We start from the raw sequence: 15,408 nt of genomic DNA on the forward strand, positions 1-15,408 counted from the left end.
TTGTGATGTAGTACGTTCTTATTATCCTTAAAAGGGCTCTTCCCCTTTCAGAAGAAGCTGTTAGCACAAAGAGTTATGTTTACTTTTGTGTGCTTGACAAGCCGTAGATCAGCTCGCCACAAGTAGGTATTCTCCTTGAGACTAATTAGTATGTAAATTGGATGCAGTTTGTCGTATGTCACAGCACTATTGAGCTTACAGAGACAGTGTCACTGAAAGGCAGTTAGCAAGAGATGAACAAGCCGATCTGTCAGGATTTCTGCTGCCGGGGTTTGGCAGTGATGGAGGGCAGATTGTGCTGTGTCCTTAGCCTGAATAATGAGCGCTGTCGTTAATGGTGCTGCAGCAATCATTCTTCCCAGTCAGCCATTTACTGGGTGTGTGCTGCAATCATGGTACCAGAAAAAGACCTGACAAGTGGGACTTGCTTGTTGCTGTCTGTTTTTATTTTTTTATTTTTTGCCTGGGTGTTCACCTAAAGGGTTATTGCCCTGAAAAGATTCCTATTTGTTAAAGAGGCATTTACTTTCCTTTTGTAGAAATTCAGTCAAAGCTGATATGAGCCTGCAGCAATCTAAATGTTTCAGTATGATCAAAATGAACTGGATTATAAGACATGTTGTCTGACCTCATCTGAAGGCATAAGTACTTTTAAATGGCCCGTCACCATCATAATCACTGTTTCCATCCAAATTTAGCACAATTTCTTAACAAATTCCAAGAAATTCCGCAAATGAAAATGCAAATTTATCCACTTTTTCTTTCACTACTCTTCCATGAATATTAGGAGTTCAGCAGATTAGGATAAACAGGCAGTGGACAATTCTCTAGTATATCTATGTTTGTTTTATTAAAAACATATGTCTCTTTAGTGGCATTTGTTGAGTCTGCTTCCATCGCATGTCATTGTATTTTCCTTTTACCAGTACAGCAACCAACTCAGCAAAAGTTTAAACATTTTTTGGGTTGAAGGTGCACATTTTTTCCCTAATCTTTCAACTTTTCTTCTTCAACCTACAACTACTTGTTTAAATTAACTCCTTCTATGCTCATAGTTTTCACCACTTTATACTACTTGCTCAACACCAAACAGCAGACTGACAAAGATAGCGAATAGGGCGAAAAGAGAATGAATAATGTCTTTCAATCACTGGGTGGTCAGAAACACTTAAAATGAATGATAATGGTTCATCTTAACTGCTGAATTTGTTAAAAAAAAAAAAAAAATGTTGTTGTCCATAACATGTTTCTGCTGCCTCTATGTGTCCAAAAAATCAGTCAGTGCATGTTTAAAGACATAATATGATTATTTTCTGTATTCAAATGTTTCCAACAACGTTCAAACCCAGAGAAAAATGTAATTTTATTAAATGTGGCAGTCCATTTTATGTTGTAGTCCATCATATTAGTTCCCGGAAAAACAAGGGAAACATCATGTGATGTGTCAAAGAGTGATGAAAGAAGTCATTCAATGTGAATAAAACAGGAATTAAACTTTAACACATTACCTCATCAGATATCTGCCTGAGTCACAACAGATAGAATTTCATCTGCAATGGTGATTGGCAACCGTCATGCCATGTTACTTTATGATTCCTTCAAACTACATCTACTTCTGTTTTTACTGTTTTCATTGAGTGACTCCCAGCTGCAGAACATAAACACTGTGAGTTCAGAGACACTGGCATAACTGCTTCCCACAGCCTTATCCTCAGTAATGAATTACCTCCCTGTCTCCTCCCTCAGGTGAGCACCAGCCTCCGCTCAGCAGTGACTCAGACACTTCCATCATCATGGGCGTGGAGATAGGCATATCTGAGGTTGACCTGTCCATGGAGCAGGAATGTACAATGGCCAAATCCTGAGCCAACTGAAGCTGAGACAAAAACATGAATCACTAAGGGAAAGGAAGACGGGAGCAGGACGGAGTGATCGTGTGGGGCCCCCCGGAGAGATTCGCCACATGTTCGGCCCCTGGAGGACGTGACTCCTCAGAAGCAAATGAGCAATACAACACAGCAGCACAAAAACACCCAGCTCTGTCTCTACTGTGTCTGTGGACATGTTGCTCGCTCGTTTTCCAGCAGTCACACCTCGTCATTTTTGTTTGGTTTGACTCCCATGGTGACCAGACAGCCAAGCACAGCTCTCACATTGTGGTGGCTCCCATGTTATCTTTTCGTCATCCTCACACCTAGCATCTTGTTGTCGTAGCCCCTCACATTACTGAGGAGGCTAATGTAGTTTCTCCTCACTCTGGCAACCTGAACCTGCTGCTGGACACAATGTAAGCACAGGAGCAGCAGGGCCTCCTTAATGCCAGATTCCAGCTTTAATTATCATAAAAAATATTCATAGATTGTTCAACTTATTGGTACAAGATCACTGCCAACATATTCCAGAAATCAGTTTTACTCATGTGATGGATACATTGCATGTTTAGAGCCTTTATCAGCAGTCCCCAACATGTTGGTGTGAAATCCCACCAGCGACTTTTTGACTTGAAGCATTAGTCTTTAAGTTCATGTGGTCATGTGACATATACGAGGAGTTGGAATATGTATGCACACGTTATGCTGTAATTTCTACGTGTAACTGTTTCTGTTACGGTTTCGTGAAACCTTGATTTCTAACTTCTATTTTACCAGCTGAATATTCCTGTTGCTGAGAGGAAATAACCGAACACAAGGTAGATGTTTCTGTCCTCACATCTGACAATCATAGCTTGCCACAAGCAGTTTTGAAGTGATGTCACCCACTGCCCTACTGAAACTGCTGCTGATGTACAAGTTATCACAACACATGACGCCAGTGATCGCTCCCTGCTGTCCGTCAGGAGGGAGGCGATCGTATCTGTGATCACACTGCTGCTAAATACAGCTGGCAACAGCAGTTGTCACTACCAAATCCTGGCAGTGTGAACACACTGTAGACAAACTTCCTACACTCGTCAAGCCAGCCAATATAAATATGTCAACAAGTCCTTGTGCCAAGATTATCAGTAGTATTTGAAGCATTGTAGTGTTTTGTTTTGGGTTTTTTTTTTAGCTTTTTTTATGCAGGCTGATTCACTTGGCTGTTAGACTAGACTGGCATGATCCTGTTGACAATACAAAACTGAAGAAATAACACAAGGATGTAGAATTAGATGGATTATGTGAGTGTTGTCACAATAAATTAATTTTACATTTAGATACAACACCAGTAGAAGAAAAAATACTCAATACCTCTTTCGCTACCACGGCATAGAGAAAAGAAGTCCAAGCACACAAAATACGATTATTGAGAGAAAAGCCACTGAACACATGCCAACACCTTTTGAATAATGTGAATATCTGTGCTGCATTGGGTTAAAATCTGATTGTAGATCTGTTTTTTAAAGATTAGGTACCTTCAGTACAATCAAATACAGATGTTGTTTCATTTTAAACACATGGTATTGAAAAGGTATTGAAGTATCGACACTATTGACGACCTTAGATGATTTAAAACGAAAGAGGGACTGTCCAAGGAGGGAGCTGTGTAGTACCTGACAAATGAGATGTGTTGTGATATGGTCAGGGTTTTCATTGAGGCACTAAAAGCTCCAAGCATGGGATTTCCATTTTTATTTATTTTTTTTAATGGCATGAGAAGCTTACGGCATGAAAATGTTTACAGTTGTGGAATACTTGAGATGTTTATGTTGGACTGCCTCCACACTCAGCCGGCTAATTTTAGAAAATTACATTCATGAAGCCGTGTGTGTTCTTGGTTAGAGGTGGCTGGACCTCTAACTGGACTCCTTCCTTCCTCCCGTCTATCTTTCTATCTTTCTTTCTCTGGGTTTGACTTTTTTTTTCTTTGCTGGGTTAGAAAGCAGCTGTTAAAAGCTCAAGAATAAAACATGTTTTAACCACAAGTAGATCTGTTGAAATTGTAAACCCGGAGTTGAGCTGCAATTTTCAGAGTCGTAGAGAAAATCCTCTTATTTTGATTTCCATGTCATTTAGAGTTTGCATTCCAATTTCTACCACCAGGAATATCAAGGTCAAAAACAGCAACAAAGTCAATGAACACAAAGCGCTTTGAGAACATGCAGTCAACGGCTCCATTTTCATTGGTGAGCACCAAAACAAGACAAAGATAAGAATATACATGCATTTCTTAAATGTAGCCGGCTTAGTGTGGGGACATCCTCCCGGACCCCCATGGTGACGCTGACTGTTAAATGACACTCATCATGTCGTACAGTTTGTAGTACAGTTAATTATTTTGTTGTTCTGTTCTGCTCCTGTCAGTCACCCCCCTAATTACTTTCTCTGTGTTGCTGTGTGTATTGGATCTGTCTCCTCTCACATTCCTGTAAACTTGCACACTGATGAAGCACAGACCCGCTGACCGAGTCGATGGAGCCAGTGGAATTTAACTGGGCTTTTTTTCACTCCCAGTCATTGTTTCCATCATGTCCTGCAGCCACGTGGGACCCTGTTATATAACCCGCACATGTGCACACTCCCCTGTTTTGGGTCAATCATTGAAGGATCGTTGAATGTAGGGGCAAATGTTTTCAGTGTTTTCATGAAATCGTCAGTTTAGGAGGGGCACGATGTTCCCTTTTTTTTTTTTTTTGAGAGACTATATGTTCTTTTCTGTAGCAGCTTTGGTTCTGACATGTTTTATAGTGAAAGGTTCCCTGCAGTTGGGGGGAAAAAGCTTGACAGTTTTCGCATTACCTCACTTTATACTCAGCTATTAGCATATACAAACCAGTTCTGCAGTTCTGCGATTTGACTTAAACGTCTAGTAGCATTCATGAATGTACATTTTCAGACAATAGAGTGGTAAAAGTCAGCCTGGTTTACCTCTAGCTATACATGTGGATATGAAGGCAGAGGGATGCTTGTGATTCCTGCCAGCACATTATAAATACAGATGATTGAGTATCAGCCAGCCTAATCTGGACCTTTAAGCCTCTTGTGTCACATGGATAACGAGACAGCACAATGCATAAAATAACCTAGAAAACGCGCCACCGTCGATATATCTGTTGCTCTTCTTGTCTTTTCTTACTCGCTCTCAAACAACCCACGCTTTAAGTCTTCTGCCATCTCGACTCCTTCTCACATTTTTTTTGCACACGAACACAAACTCTCCATCTGTCTCCGTTTGATCGTTTGTTTGGTTGGCGTAGCAACAAGATAAAGATAAAGCAAAGCACATCCGTTTTCAGAGCCCGAACGGTCGATTCTGGCTGAATGCTGCCTAACAGAGCGAGTTTGTCTCCAGGTGGATTAAGGCCTTTCTTTTTACAGAGAACACTTATGAGACTAAGCTAGGACGCGACTCCATTTTGTCTGTTTACAGTGTTTCAATGACAACTCTTTGGTAGGGATTTTAAAACTCAAAAGACCTTGGTGTACTACATGTAATAGCATTCAGTGTACTTATGAAGCAACAGAAGATTGTGGACTCTAATTGAATCTGCAACACTGCACAACACTTTATTTTATGTCTGTTATTTCCTAATAATTTCCAACACGTTTCCTGGAAAGAGCTTCCTAATATGGTGCTAATTATGAGGTAAATACAATTATAGTAGATACAACTGTTCAAAGTAATGCTGTCACAATGTCAGGTGACATGATTATCATGGCCAAACTAATTCACAACACCAATTTTATTGTGAAATCTATAGAAATTTGAGAAAAAGTTGAAAAATGAAAAATGCTTGAAATCAAATATATCTTCAGCTTTGTTAACTGTGTGTTTTGTATCAGTTGAACAAAGTCTTTATTTACTTATAATTAGTGCCAAATGATGTTGTTCTTTTAAGGAAATCATTTGAAAATATTCTAAATCTACTCTGTAAAATAAAGTGTGAGCAAAACTAGTTTTATTACAGGTAGTTAATCAAAGCTGTCATGTATTTGGTTCGGTTCCCTCGTCAGATGTGTTTTCTTCTGTTTGTGTAAACTTTCCTATAATGCACTTTATCCCTGCGGTGAATGGGGAGCGGCTACAACGAGCGACTTGAGAAAGTCTTTTTAATGTACAGCTTTAGAGGAAGAGGGCTACAGTATTGAACATGGCACATGACTCAGCTGATGCTTATTGTATAATGTTGTGCTCTCTTTCCTGTGTTATTGTGTGTACTGTATGTGGGGTGGTGGTGTCGGGGGATATCGATATATTGTACACTATACCCAGCAGAAAAAAACAGCATTGCTATTTTGTAATATAAAAGAATTGCAAGTATGATCAGCAATGTCTCCATCCTTTTATTGTACCATGGTGCAGGTGTCTATGATTGTGAGTTATAATACATTTGAATCAGGTTTTTTTAAACTTTGATAAACTGGTTTGTTCTACATAAGCACAGGAAAAGCTAAAAAAAAATCTGTTTTTAGCTACATAATGAACAATATCAAAGGTTGTGAGCTTGCATAAAGATGTATAGATCGAAGACAGCAGCTACCAAATGCTACTCTCATTTACTATATCGCAGAAGTAATCTGATAAAACGAAATCTCTGATACCGTTTGGTTCAGGTCTTGTGAATGGCCTGATAAATATATGTCAGGGTATATTTCACATAAACATAGGAGGGTTGTTTTGAATGGAAAGAGTGGGAGGTGTTTCCTGACTGAGGAGGACGAACTACACTTAAAACTGTTTTATGACAAAGAAATGACGAGTCAGTTATCTTAAAGTTATAGTATAGTTTGACTATTATAAGATACTGTGAGATACGAGCCAAACTCTTAATTATGAGTCAAATAAACATTTAATAATGGGGTAAAATTGTAGGTGGACATCTCATGTGTCAGAAATGTGTTTCCGGAGAGATCCACAGCAGCTGCTCAGTAATGGAATCACACAAAGTCACTGCAGCATGAACGAAATATCAACTATACGGAAAATGTATATAATTCCATGTGGAGAGGCTCTGTTTATGTTCTGTCTACAATGAGTAATGATGTCCTCAGTGGAAAGCTGTAGAGCTGGCTAACAGATGTTTGGACAGTGTCAGTGAGCTGCCACAAGGTGGCGCACTTATCCTTTATCTTGAGTCAATCTACAGGGTAAAACCTTGAGTTTCCAAATAAATGCAGTAAATATATAAAGATTCTTCATTTACTATTATCAAGGACAAGAGAGGGAAATCTTTACATTTACATGAGAAGCTGGAACCAGCAGGTGTTCAACACTGAGTCTGTTTGTTTTGAACGATTTTCAGAATTACTGGCAATTAATTTTAATTCGATCAGCTAATCCATTGCAGGTCTGATAAAATAGTTACAAGTATAGCAGACTTGAACAACTACAATAGTAAAATGCATTAACACATTAATGCGAAAGCATCTGATCTTATGGTTAAACACTGACAGGGAGCACTTTTCTGAAGTACTTTTACTTCAGTTTAAGTGATAATTCTTAATTACATAGGAAACTTTTTCTTTTCTTCTTTTTTTTTCAGAAAAGTTAGTTATTTTTTCCACTACTGGTTGTATTAGCAGCATTGTAAAAGGTGCACAAATACCAGCAATTAAATAAAGCCATAATTGTGCAAATGTAAAGATATTGTGTTATGATAGCAGGCCTTATTGAGTAAACTAAGAGTTGGTGGTGTTTAATATACTTGAGTCTCAAAAGCATTTTTCTATCAATAATTGTACGTGAGCTCCAGAAGACAATATTACGAAACAAGCACCCAACAGTCAGGCCAAACACCTCTCAGGTGAGTTAAAACAAGAAGGCAGAACGGAAAATGTAAAAACACAAAAAGTCAATATGAGTCATTACAAATAGAAGGGAATAAACACGACGGAACAGGCAAAATCACAAAAAGAAAGAGAGAGAAAAATCAACAGACGACATCACATCGGGGAAAAACAGGATTATAAAAAGATCAAAGATAACAAATAAAGGCGAAATGGAACACTGATTTTTTTTTAATAGAATTGATATTTTTATCCGATTGATGATTAATTAAATTAATTCAAATGCGCTCTACTCTGGCTCTGATGCAGCATGCAGTCTGCAGAGTAATTGATTTAAGTTATCGTAAATAAAAGTTCAGAGTATAAAGTTCAATACTGCCTCCAAAACAAAGTGAAGTGGAAGTAGCAGAAAATGGAAATACTCAAGTGAAGTACCTGAGAAGTGCTCTTAGCTGCAGTACAGCTGTAAGGTGTCTTCTGTCCTGCAGGGGGCAGTGATGGGCCCAGTGGCCTGTAAACTGTCAGAAACCGTAGAAGAAGAAGTAAAACTGGGAAAGAGGAGGAGGTGAGGGATCACTGCAGGCTCCGGACCTCTGCGGCACAATGGGTCGCAGTGAGGAGCTCAGTGACTTCCAGCGGGGCACCGTGGTCGGCTGCCACCTGTGTAAGAAGTCGGTCCGGGAGATTTCGGCCCTGTTGAACCTGCCCCGGTCCACCGTGAGTGCCGTCATCCTCAAGTGGAAACGCGGAGGGATAACGACGGCTCTGCCCCGGAGCGGCCGGCCGCACAAGCTCAAAGAGGAGGACCGTCAAGTGCTGGAGAAAGTGGCGCTGGGGAACTGCCTGCCCTCGGTGGAGGCTCTCACCACCGAGTTTCAGACCGCCTCCGGGGCCAAAGTGAGCTCCAGGACCGTCCGCCGGGAGCTCCACGAGATGGGCTTCCGTGGGCGGGTCTCCACGTACAGCAGGTCTGCAGGTGAGCTCAAGGAGGTGTGTGGGATGGAGGCGGGGTGGGGGCCAGCTGTCAGCATGAAAAGTTTCCCAACAGTGTCCTGATACTTCTGGCAGCATCACATCACACCTGTCTGTGAGCCGGAGCATCTCACGCCCCTCTTCATCCAGCTGCTCTGCGGACAGATTTCCACAGGATTTATTTTGGAGGTCTTGGCTGCAGAGATTCGTTCTCATTCACTGTTTAACGTTTTAATCAGCCAGTAATTCAAAACTTCTCCAAATCACAACATGCATCCAGACAAAACATGTAGAAGTAGACTCCTGCACGGGACACATGGCTTGGTTTGTTTATTTAAAAAACAAAACAAAACAAACAAACAAAAACCCTAACTAAAAATCATTTCAGTTCAAATGTAAGGATTTGCTTCTTTCATGTTTTATGTAATAACATACCTGTAAATCTTTTCGTTTTGGACCAAATAACACAACAAGCAATCTGATTATTTCCTTTTTTTTAAATTTTTTTTTTTAGCTTTAAGTAAGTGTGATCTTACTTTTATTTATATTTCTTTAGTCATTTGCGGCGCTGTGTAAAACTAGATCTTGACAATCGCTTATTTCTCAACTATTAAATGAATCTGCACGTATTTTGATAATCCACTGTTGTGTTGTGCCTCAAACTGAATATCTTTGGTTTGTGAACAAAATGAAACATTTGTGACACCAACGACTGATTAACTCATCTGGAAAATAATCACCAGATAAATTGAAAGTCTTTATTGAGGCTGGGTCACACCTGATAGGAAACAACACAGGGCCTGTATTGGTTATTATTTTACTTCCTGCTTATTTTCTAAGAAATCTGCAGATGATTAAATTACCCAGTGTCATGCAGCAGACTTTGCCTGGTTAGAAATCTGGCCTTACTTGGTAATAAAAATAAAAAAACATGGTTGTGTCAAAGTTTGCCTCCCTGTTCACTTTGTTCTTTCCCCTCCCTCAGCCTGGACCCAGATTGAGCTTGTAGTCACTCACGCAGCTGATTACCTGCTGATTAATCTGTACTGTGTGTTTCTTCACTCCTCCTTTCTGTTATACTGTACGTGCCTCACAAGGCTCCATCTTACACTGAAACCACAGGTCATTAATATTCTGCCTCTGCTCTACTTGAAAACTTTTCTGCAGCTTTTTATAAACTTGGCTGCAGTTTTTTTTTGTTCCAGTTCAGCCCCACAAGCAGTAGTGAGGTCAGGCAGCGATTCTGGCTGATATGAGCTGGCGCACAGTCTGCATTCCACTTCATCCCGAGTGTGTTGGGCAGAGATGAGTTCAGGGCTCTGCGCTGTTCGGTCAAGCTCGACCTCAACAGACTGAGAAAACATTTCTGTTATGGAATGAGCTTTGTGCACCGGGGCACCGCTGTGTTGAAAACCAGAGAGAGCCTGTTGAGACAGAGTTAGTAACTTCTTATCATCTAAAATCTTATTATGATACAGTTTGGTGAAGATTTCAGCTGTCAAGTATTGTGTCCACTATGATATTTTTTTTATATCAGTTGCTATTTTTTAGTGATTTTGAGTAAACATTTTTTTAATACTAATAATCATGATCTGTGTCCATAGATTATTATGATTGGATTATTATAGCAGCTCTTGTGTCTCTTCGATCTGAGCAGGGGAGAAAGCGGAGACGAGGCAGTCAGGTGAAGATGGAGCCAACGTGGACGTGTCTCGCCTGGACCTGCGTGTCGGCTGTGTCATCACAGCTCTGCCGCTTCCAGACGCCGACAGTCTTTACGTGCAGCAGGTGGACGTCGGAGAGGCTGCTCCCAGGACAGTGGTCAGCGAGCTCGTCAAGCACGTACCTGTGGACCAGGTACAGTATTGCACCATATCTCACATGGTGTTTGATGGAGTCTCATGAGATTGTGATGTACTATTTAGGCTCCAACTAACAGTTACTTGTCTTCTTAGTTTATCGTCTGTAAATCTTTGTCGATGGCGTTGTGTGCTGTTGGTCGTGGCCATAGTTTTACATGATCTGGGCCCTTTTAGCTTAGCATCATTATTGAAAACTGTCACATTACACCTTCCTGTCTACATTTTAAACAATAGTGTGTTTCACAGTTTGCAGCAACAGTCCGGGCAAGGCTGTTTCCTGTTTCAACATGACAGTGTCACCCTGCACGAAGCAAAGTCCATAAAAATAGTTTGGTCCGGAAGAACGCGACAGGCTTGTACAGAGACAGTAAATCTAAAAGCCAAATCTAGTTTTAAGTTTTGAAGTTTCAAATTGTCGTAGTTACAGTTTATTCTCCAATTGTGTCAAGCGTTCAAGGGTGAAATATTTTGTATCGTGGGTTTAATAAAAATCTCTTTGACGGTCTGTTAAACTTCGACAGGTATTGTACTGTATATCTGCCAAGAGATGAAAATTTAAAAGTAGCACTTAAACCCTTTTTAAAACAACTTATCATAACAATAAGAACAATTCCAGATTCACAACAATCAAAAGATTTCACTCAATGAATGGTACTTTTATGATTATTGGTATCATATATTTGATTAATGATGGAGGTCTCTTCTTCTCAGCTCTTGGCAGAAGCAGCCTCTGGTCGTCTTTTAAATTTGGCAAAACAGAGAAGCATCAAGCCTCAAAAGCTTTCCTATTTCTGGTTTGAGGACAAGAACTCAAACCATAAACCTCTCGGACACTGTTATTATAGACTATTATAGACTTATAGAGGGATTAGAAGTAGTATAATTATATAAATATTAGTTGGAGATGGTTTCGGTGTACCTCAAAATTGGGGTCTTAAAATGTTTTTTATAATTGAGCTATGACGATGTCATCTTCTGTCCGTCGTACAGATGCAGAACCGCATGGTCGTCCTGCTTTGTAACCAGAAGCCGGCCAAGACGAGAGGAGTGCTGTCGCAGGCCGTGGTCATGTGTGCCAGCTCGCCAGAAAAGGTGGAAATCCTCGATCCTCCGGGTGGAGCGGCACCAGGGGACAGAGTCACTGTCCAGGGCTTCCCAGGTACACTTACAGATTCATCAGCGACATGAAGCTTAAATTTCATAACAAACATATTGCTGTCTTCTAGGAAATGACTGATCTTGTTGAACCATTTCACTGCCTAGAAATAAAAATCGTGATTTTATACAGCGCAGTGTGCCTCCAATATTTTTTTTTGGCAAAATCACACCTTTGGGAGGATTTTGAAACACTGACTGCGAGCCAGGCTTTACTGCCAAACCTCAGTGATCTCTTGTGGCTGAATGAGAGCGAAATCCCTGCAGCCAGTTTCCATAATCTTGTGGAAAGCTTTCCCAGGAGGTTGGAGGAAGCTTGTTACTGCTCGAGTCGGTTATGCAAGAATGTCGGTCCTAAACCCATAAATCCTGTGTTTGTGATGGGTAAGTGGAGAACGGGGGAGGGTTCTTCTGACCCATCGAGCTGATTTTCTTGTTTTGCAGGTGAACCGGACAAAGAGCTGAACCCCAGGACGAAGGTGTGGGAGCAGATTCAGCCAGATCTGCGCACGGACAGCCAGTGTGTTGCCACGTACAAGGGAGCTGCTTTTGAAGTTGCCGGCAAGGGAGCGTGCAGAGCCCAAACTCTGAGCGACGCCGAAATCAAATAAACTAACAGAGCTGCCGGAAATAGCTACGTGAAAATCCCTGCAGTCAGACAGGATCCAAAGTGAGGACGCCCAGGATTTTGGAGAGTCCAACAGGCACATGGGTGTCGTGTTTGAGTGTTCACTGTACTTTTGTGTGCTGTCAGTGAAGAAAAAGTGACGGTGGAGCGCGTGTTGCCCTCCGTTGGACAGACATGAACATCACTGTTCCATTTTTATTATGAATATCTTGAAAGTTCTGTGTTTGGCCACAGGAGGGCGCTACAGTTACCATACTAATGTACAGTACCTGCATGGAGAGAATGCAGAAGTGAGACAGAGACACAGGCAGCACACAGTCATAACCAGCACGGTGAAAAGAAAACTTGAGTTATTTCAAAGAATCCCTTTTGTTTGGGAAACATTTGATAAGATTTAAGGTTTTCCCATGATGCCACACAGTTTTCTTTTCCACTGAACCGTGGATGAAACTCAACAGTGCAGAATTCCCTTTCAAGATGGGGACATTTAATAGGTTTGCTTTCTCATCACTAGATGTAAATGAGTTGGAAATGAGCTGGGAAATTACTAAAGTGAGTAATTTGAGGGACTTTTTCCTGACTATATATATTGTAAACATGTGTACAGTCAGTTCTTTGAGCTTCTTTGGTTTAAGTCTGATGATGGAAATGAGTCAGTGTATTATGTATATTGGCATAAATAGCCTGTGGGAAGTTTTATCTGGAGGCTGTATTATGTCTGAAATCAAGACATTCCTACTTTTGTTACTTTGTTTCCCTGTAAATTACAAAACTGACAGTTCTGAATCGTTGATTTGAATATAAAGACAAATGTTTGTTATTTACTGTTGCATCAACAGATGTTTTGTATTCAGCCAGCTGTTGCGGATAGTAAAACCATAGCTTTTATACATACCTCCACAAGAAACATATCTGTGTCTCAGTATCTATCATGTTCTGCTCATAAACTTATTTGTTATCGAGGGGGAAAGCATAAAATAAACCATGAACGTGTCTTTGTTTTCAAAGAAACGGTCTTTGTTTTTGACCCGAAACGAACGCCACAAACACGCCAGGTTCTTCTTCCTTCTTTTAAAAGGAAGAACTGAAAACTGAGATCACGTAAAGAATGTGGATGTGATTCAGGAACTAAGAAGTGGAACAGTTAGTCAGGGACACATTGTTTCTGGTGATTGTGTGTGTGATGATTACATATCACGGGCAACAGTACAGACATTAGATCTTTTGTCCCAGGAAAATCCATTTTACATGTTTAAAAGCAGGACCTATCTGTCTCAGTGTGTGAATACTTACTGGTGCTGATCCTATTTATCACGATGTAGTCATTGTGCACTACAGCTTTCATGAGTAGGCTGACACTACAGGCCGCCGTCAGTGTTAACTTTGATATTAACAGGTTGTGGTGTGTTCATGTTGATGTCATGTCTCCCCTCTGACCCTCCCACAGTACAATCCACGCCATGCACAAACCCAGAGAGGAAACCAGACTGGAGTTAGAGGAGTTAAGGTGCATCACTCATTTTCTGACAACAACAGCAACCAGCGTGGAGGAGTCAGCGCGTGGCCTTGTGAGGCTAGTCAACACAGTGCGGTTTACATGAGGGGAAAGTCAGTAAACAACCACCTGAGGCCACATTGCAGCTGATCTGACTCAACCTGTGAGTGAAGTGCTGCTCCCCCTCTACCTGCATCCTGTTTTTGAAAGCGCAGGAAACCCAACAAAACTCTTTTCTGCACGGCTGCCTCATCGAATATGCGTGGTATTTTGTAGTCATACACAAATACGGCATACTCTCCTGATCTGTTCTGTTTTCACTTTCCTAGTATAACGTAATTATGGACTTATCTGCTTTATAATGTTGCTAAAATCAGAAGAGTTAGAATGGGCACTCACATTAGAGCGCATACCTCCACTAGCAGGCCTCTTGAATTCAATCCAGCCTGATCCATTGTCAAACTCAACAGTCCTGTATCGCTCTAAATTTTAGAACATCCACAGCTGCTTAATCACAATTCAAGATCCCCCAGATGTGTCGCATCCAACAACCGGGACAACAAAACAATGCAGACGGTATCATAATCTCCCCCGTGTTCCTATAGTCCCCTTTTAATTCTATCAAACCTAATCCAGTATTGAAAAAAAAACCTGTTTAAAACCTCTTAATCTGGATTTAATCTGCATCAAACGCTACTCAATCACACATGCTAGCCGCATAAACACAGCAGATGTTTTTCCACCAGGATCCGTACTCTGTTCCCTGAGAAATGAATGAAACTGTTGGAGATCAAACAATGTTTAAGAACAGAAACAATTTTGAGTAGCACAAAGCAAATGTAGGACAGGAGTATGAGTACCTTGTGGAGGTATGTTTATCCAGATGTGTAGCCTTGTTGCCCCGGGGCAGGGCAGGTTGTAGCAGGTTAATCTGGCCCCTCTGGTGTCATTTGAAGGATTCGATGGAAACAAACCAGGAGATGTTCGTGCTGCACCTCAAAGAGTTTCCAGCCGCCATGTTTATAGACTAAGAGTAGCTCACTACTCAGTAACATGAGTGAGTTTGTCAGTGGAAAGATCGAGCAGACGTGCTCATCAGTGAACAAACAACAACAATCATGTTGGTCAACAAGAGAAAATGATCATACTGTGGAGGAACAAAGAAGTCAGGATTGACCCTCATATAAAATACAAGAAAAAATTGTTTTTTACTCCTACCACATTTAATACAAAGATTGTTCCCTGTCAAAAAACTGCCATAGAAATACTAAATATGAATATTATTTTTATCCTTCACTGGGTTACAGTTATCAAGCAACATCAGTCCTGATAATAATAACTAACAAATATTCACTCATATTCAGGATTTTAACTCCTCAAACACTAGTTTGTTCACATGATACCACTGTTTTTAAATGAAGAACACAAATAATTTGTAAAAATGTTGTTTTGGAATAACTTTGTACTGAAGTCTGTATTTTATCAGTTGTATGAGGATTAGATTTTATTATGAGTCAAAGCCCCCTATAGGACAAAGAGAAATAGCATGTGTTTGGCTTATGGGACAAAATACAGGTAAATTCGAGGATTTAA

General features: G+C 40.6%; 2 protein-coding genes across 6 annotated transcripts in view; both read left to right on the forward strand.

Annotated features, from left to right (window-relative positions):
• Nucleotides 1-6,243, forward strand: part of rnf150a (ring finger protein 150a) — a 24,939-nt gene extending 18,696 nt beyond the window's left edge. For all 5 annotated transcript variants that reach the window (XM_037102498.1, XM_037102490.1, XM_037102506.1 and 2 more), the window contains one exon: nucleotides 1,747-6,243. In XM_037102498.1, coding sequence (XP_036958393.1) covers nucleotides 1,747-1,865 — 119 coding nt within the window. In that variant the 3' untranslated portion in view covers nucleotides 1,866-6,243. The remainder of the gene's footprint in view (nucleotides 1-1,746) is intronic.
• Nucleotides 6,244-7,996: 1,753 nt separating this feature from the next.
• Nucleotides 7,997-13,331, forward strand: LOC119021937 (aminoacyl tRNA synthase complex-interacting multifunctional protein 1-like). The gene is made up of 4 exons (XM_037102545.1): nucleotides 7,997-8,679; nucleotides 10,333-10,532; nucleotides 11,528-11,696; nucleotides 12,137-13,331. Exons 1-4 carry the CDS (start codon nucleotides 8,307-8,309, stop codon nucleotides 12,301-12,303), a joined length of 909 nt encoding a protein of 302 aa, XP_036958440.1. The 5' UTR covers nucleotides 7,997-8,306; the 3' UTR covers nucleotides 12,304-13,331.
• The last annotated feature ends 2,077 nt before the right edge of the window (nucleotides 13,332-15,408 follow it).

Source organism: Acanthopagrus latus, chromosome 1 (assembly GCF_904848185.1).
Source record: "Acanthopagrus latus isolate v.2019 chromosome 1, fAcaLat1.1, whole genome shotgun sequence".
Taxonomy (NCBI): Eukaryota; Metazoa; Chordata; class Actinopteri; order Spariformes; family Sparidae; genus Acanthopagrus; species Acanthopagrus latus.

Excerpts from the sequence above, each read along its gene's own strand:
- LOC119021937 (XM_037102545.1), top strand. The coding sequence starts at position 8,307 with ATGGGTCGCAGTGAGGAGCTCAGTGACTTCCAGCGGGGCACCGTGGTC. Across the intron at positions 10,533-11,527 it reads AGCACGTACCTGTGGACCAG|ATGCAGAACCGCATGGTCGT; the intron begins GTACAGTATTGC and ends TCCGTCGTACAG. Across the intron at positions 11,697-12,136 it reads CACTGTCCAGGGCTTCCCAG|GTGAACCGGACAAAGAGCTG; the intron begins GTACACTTACAG and ends CTTGTTTTGCAG.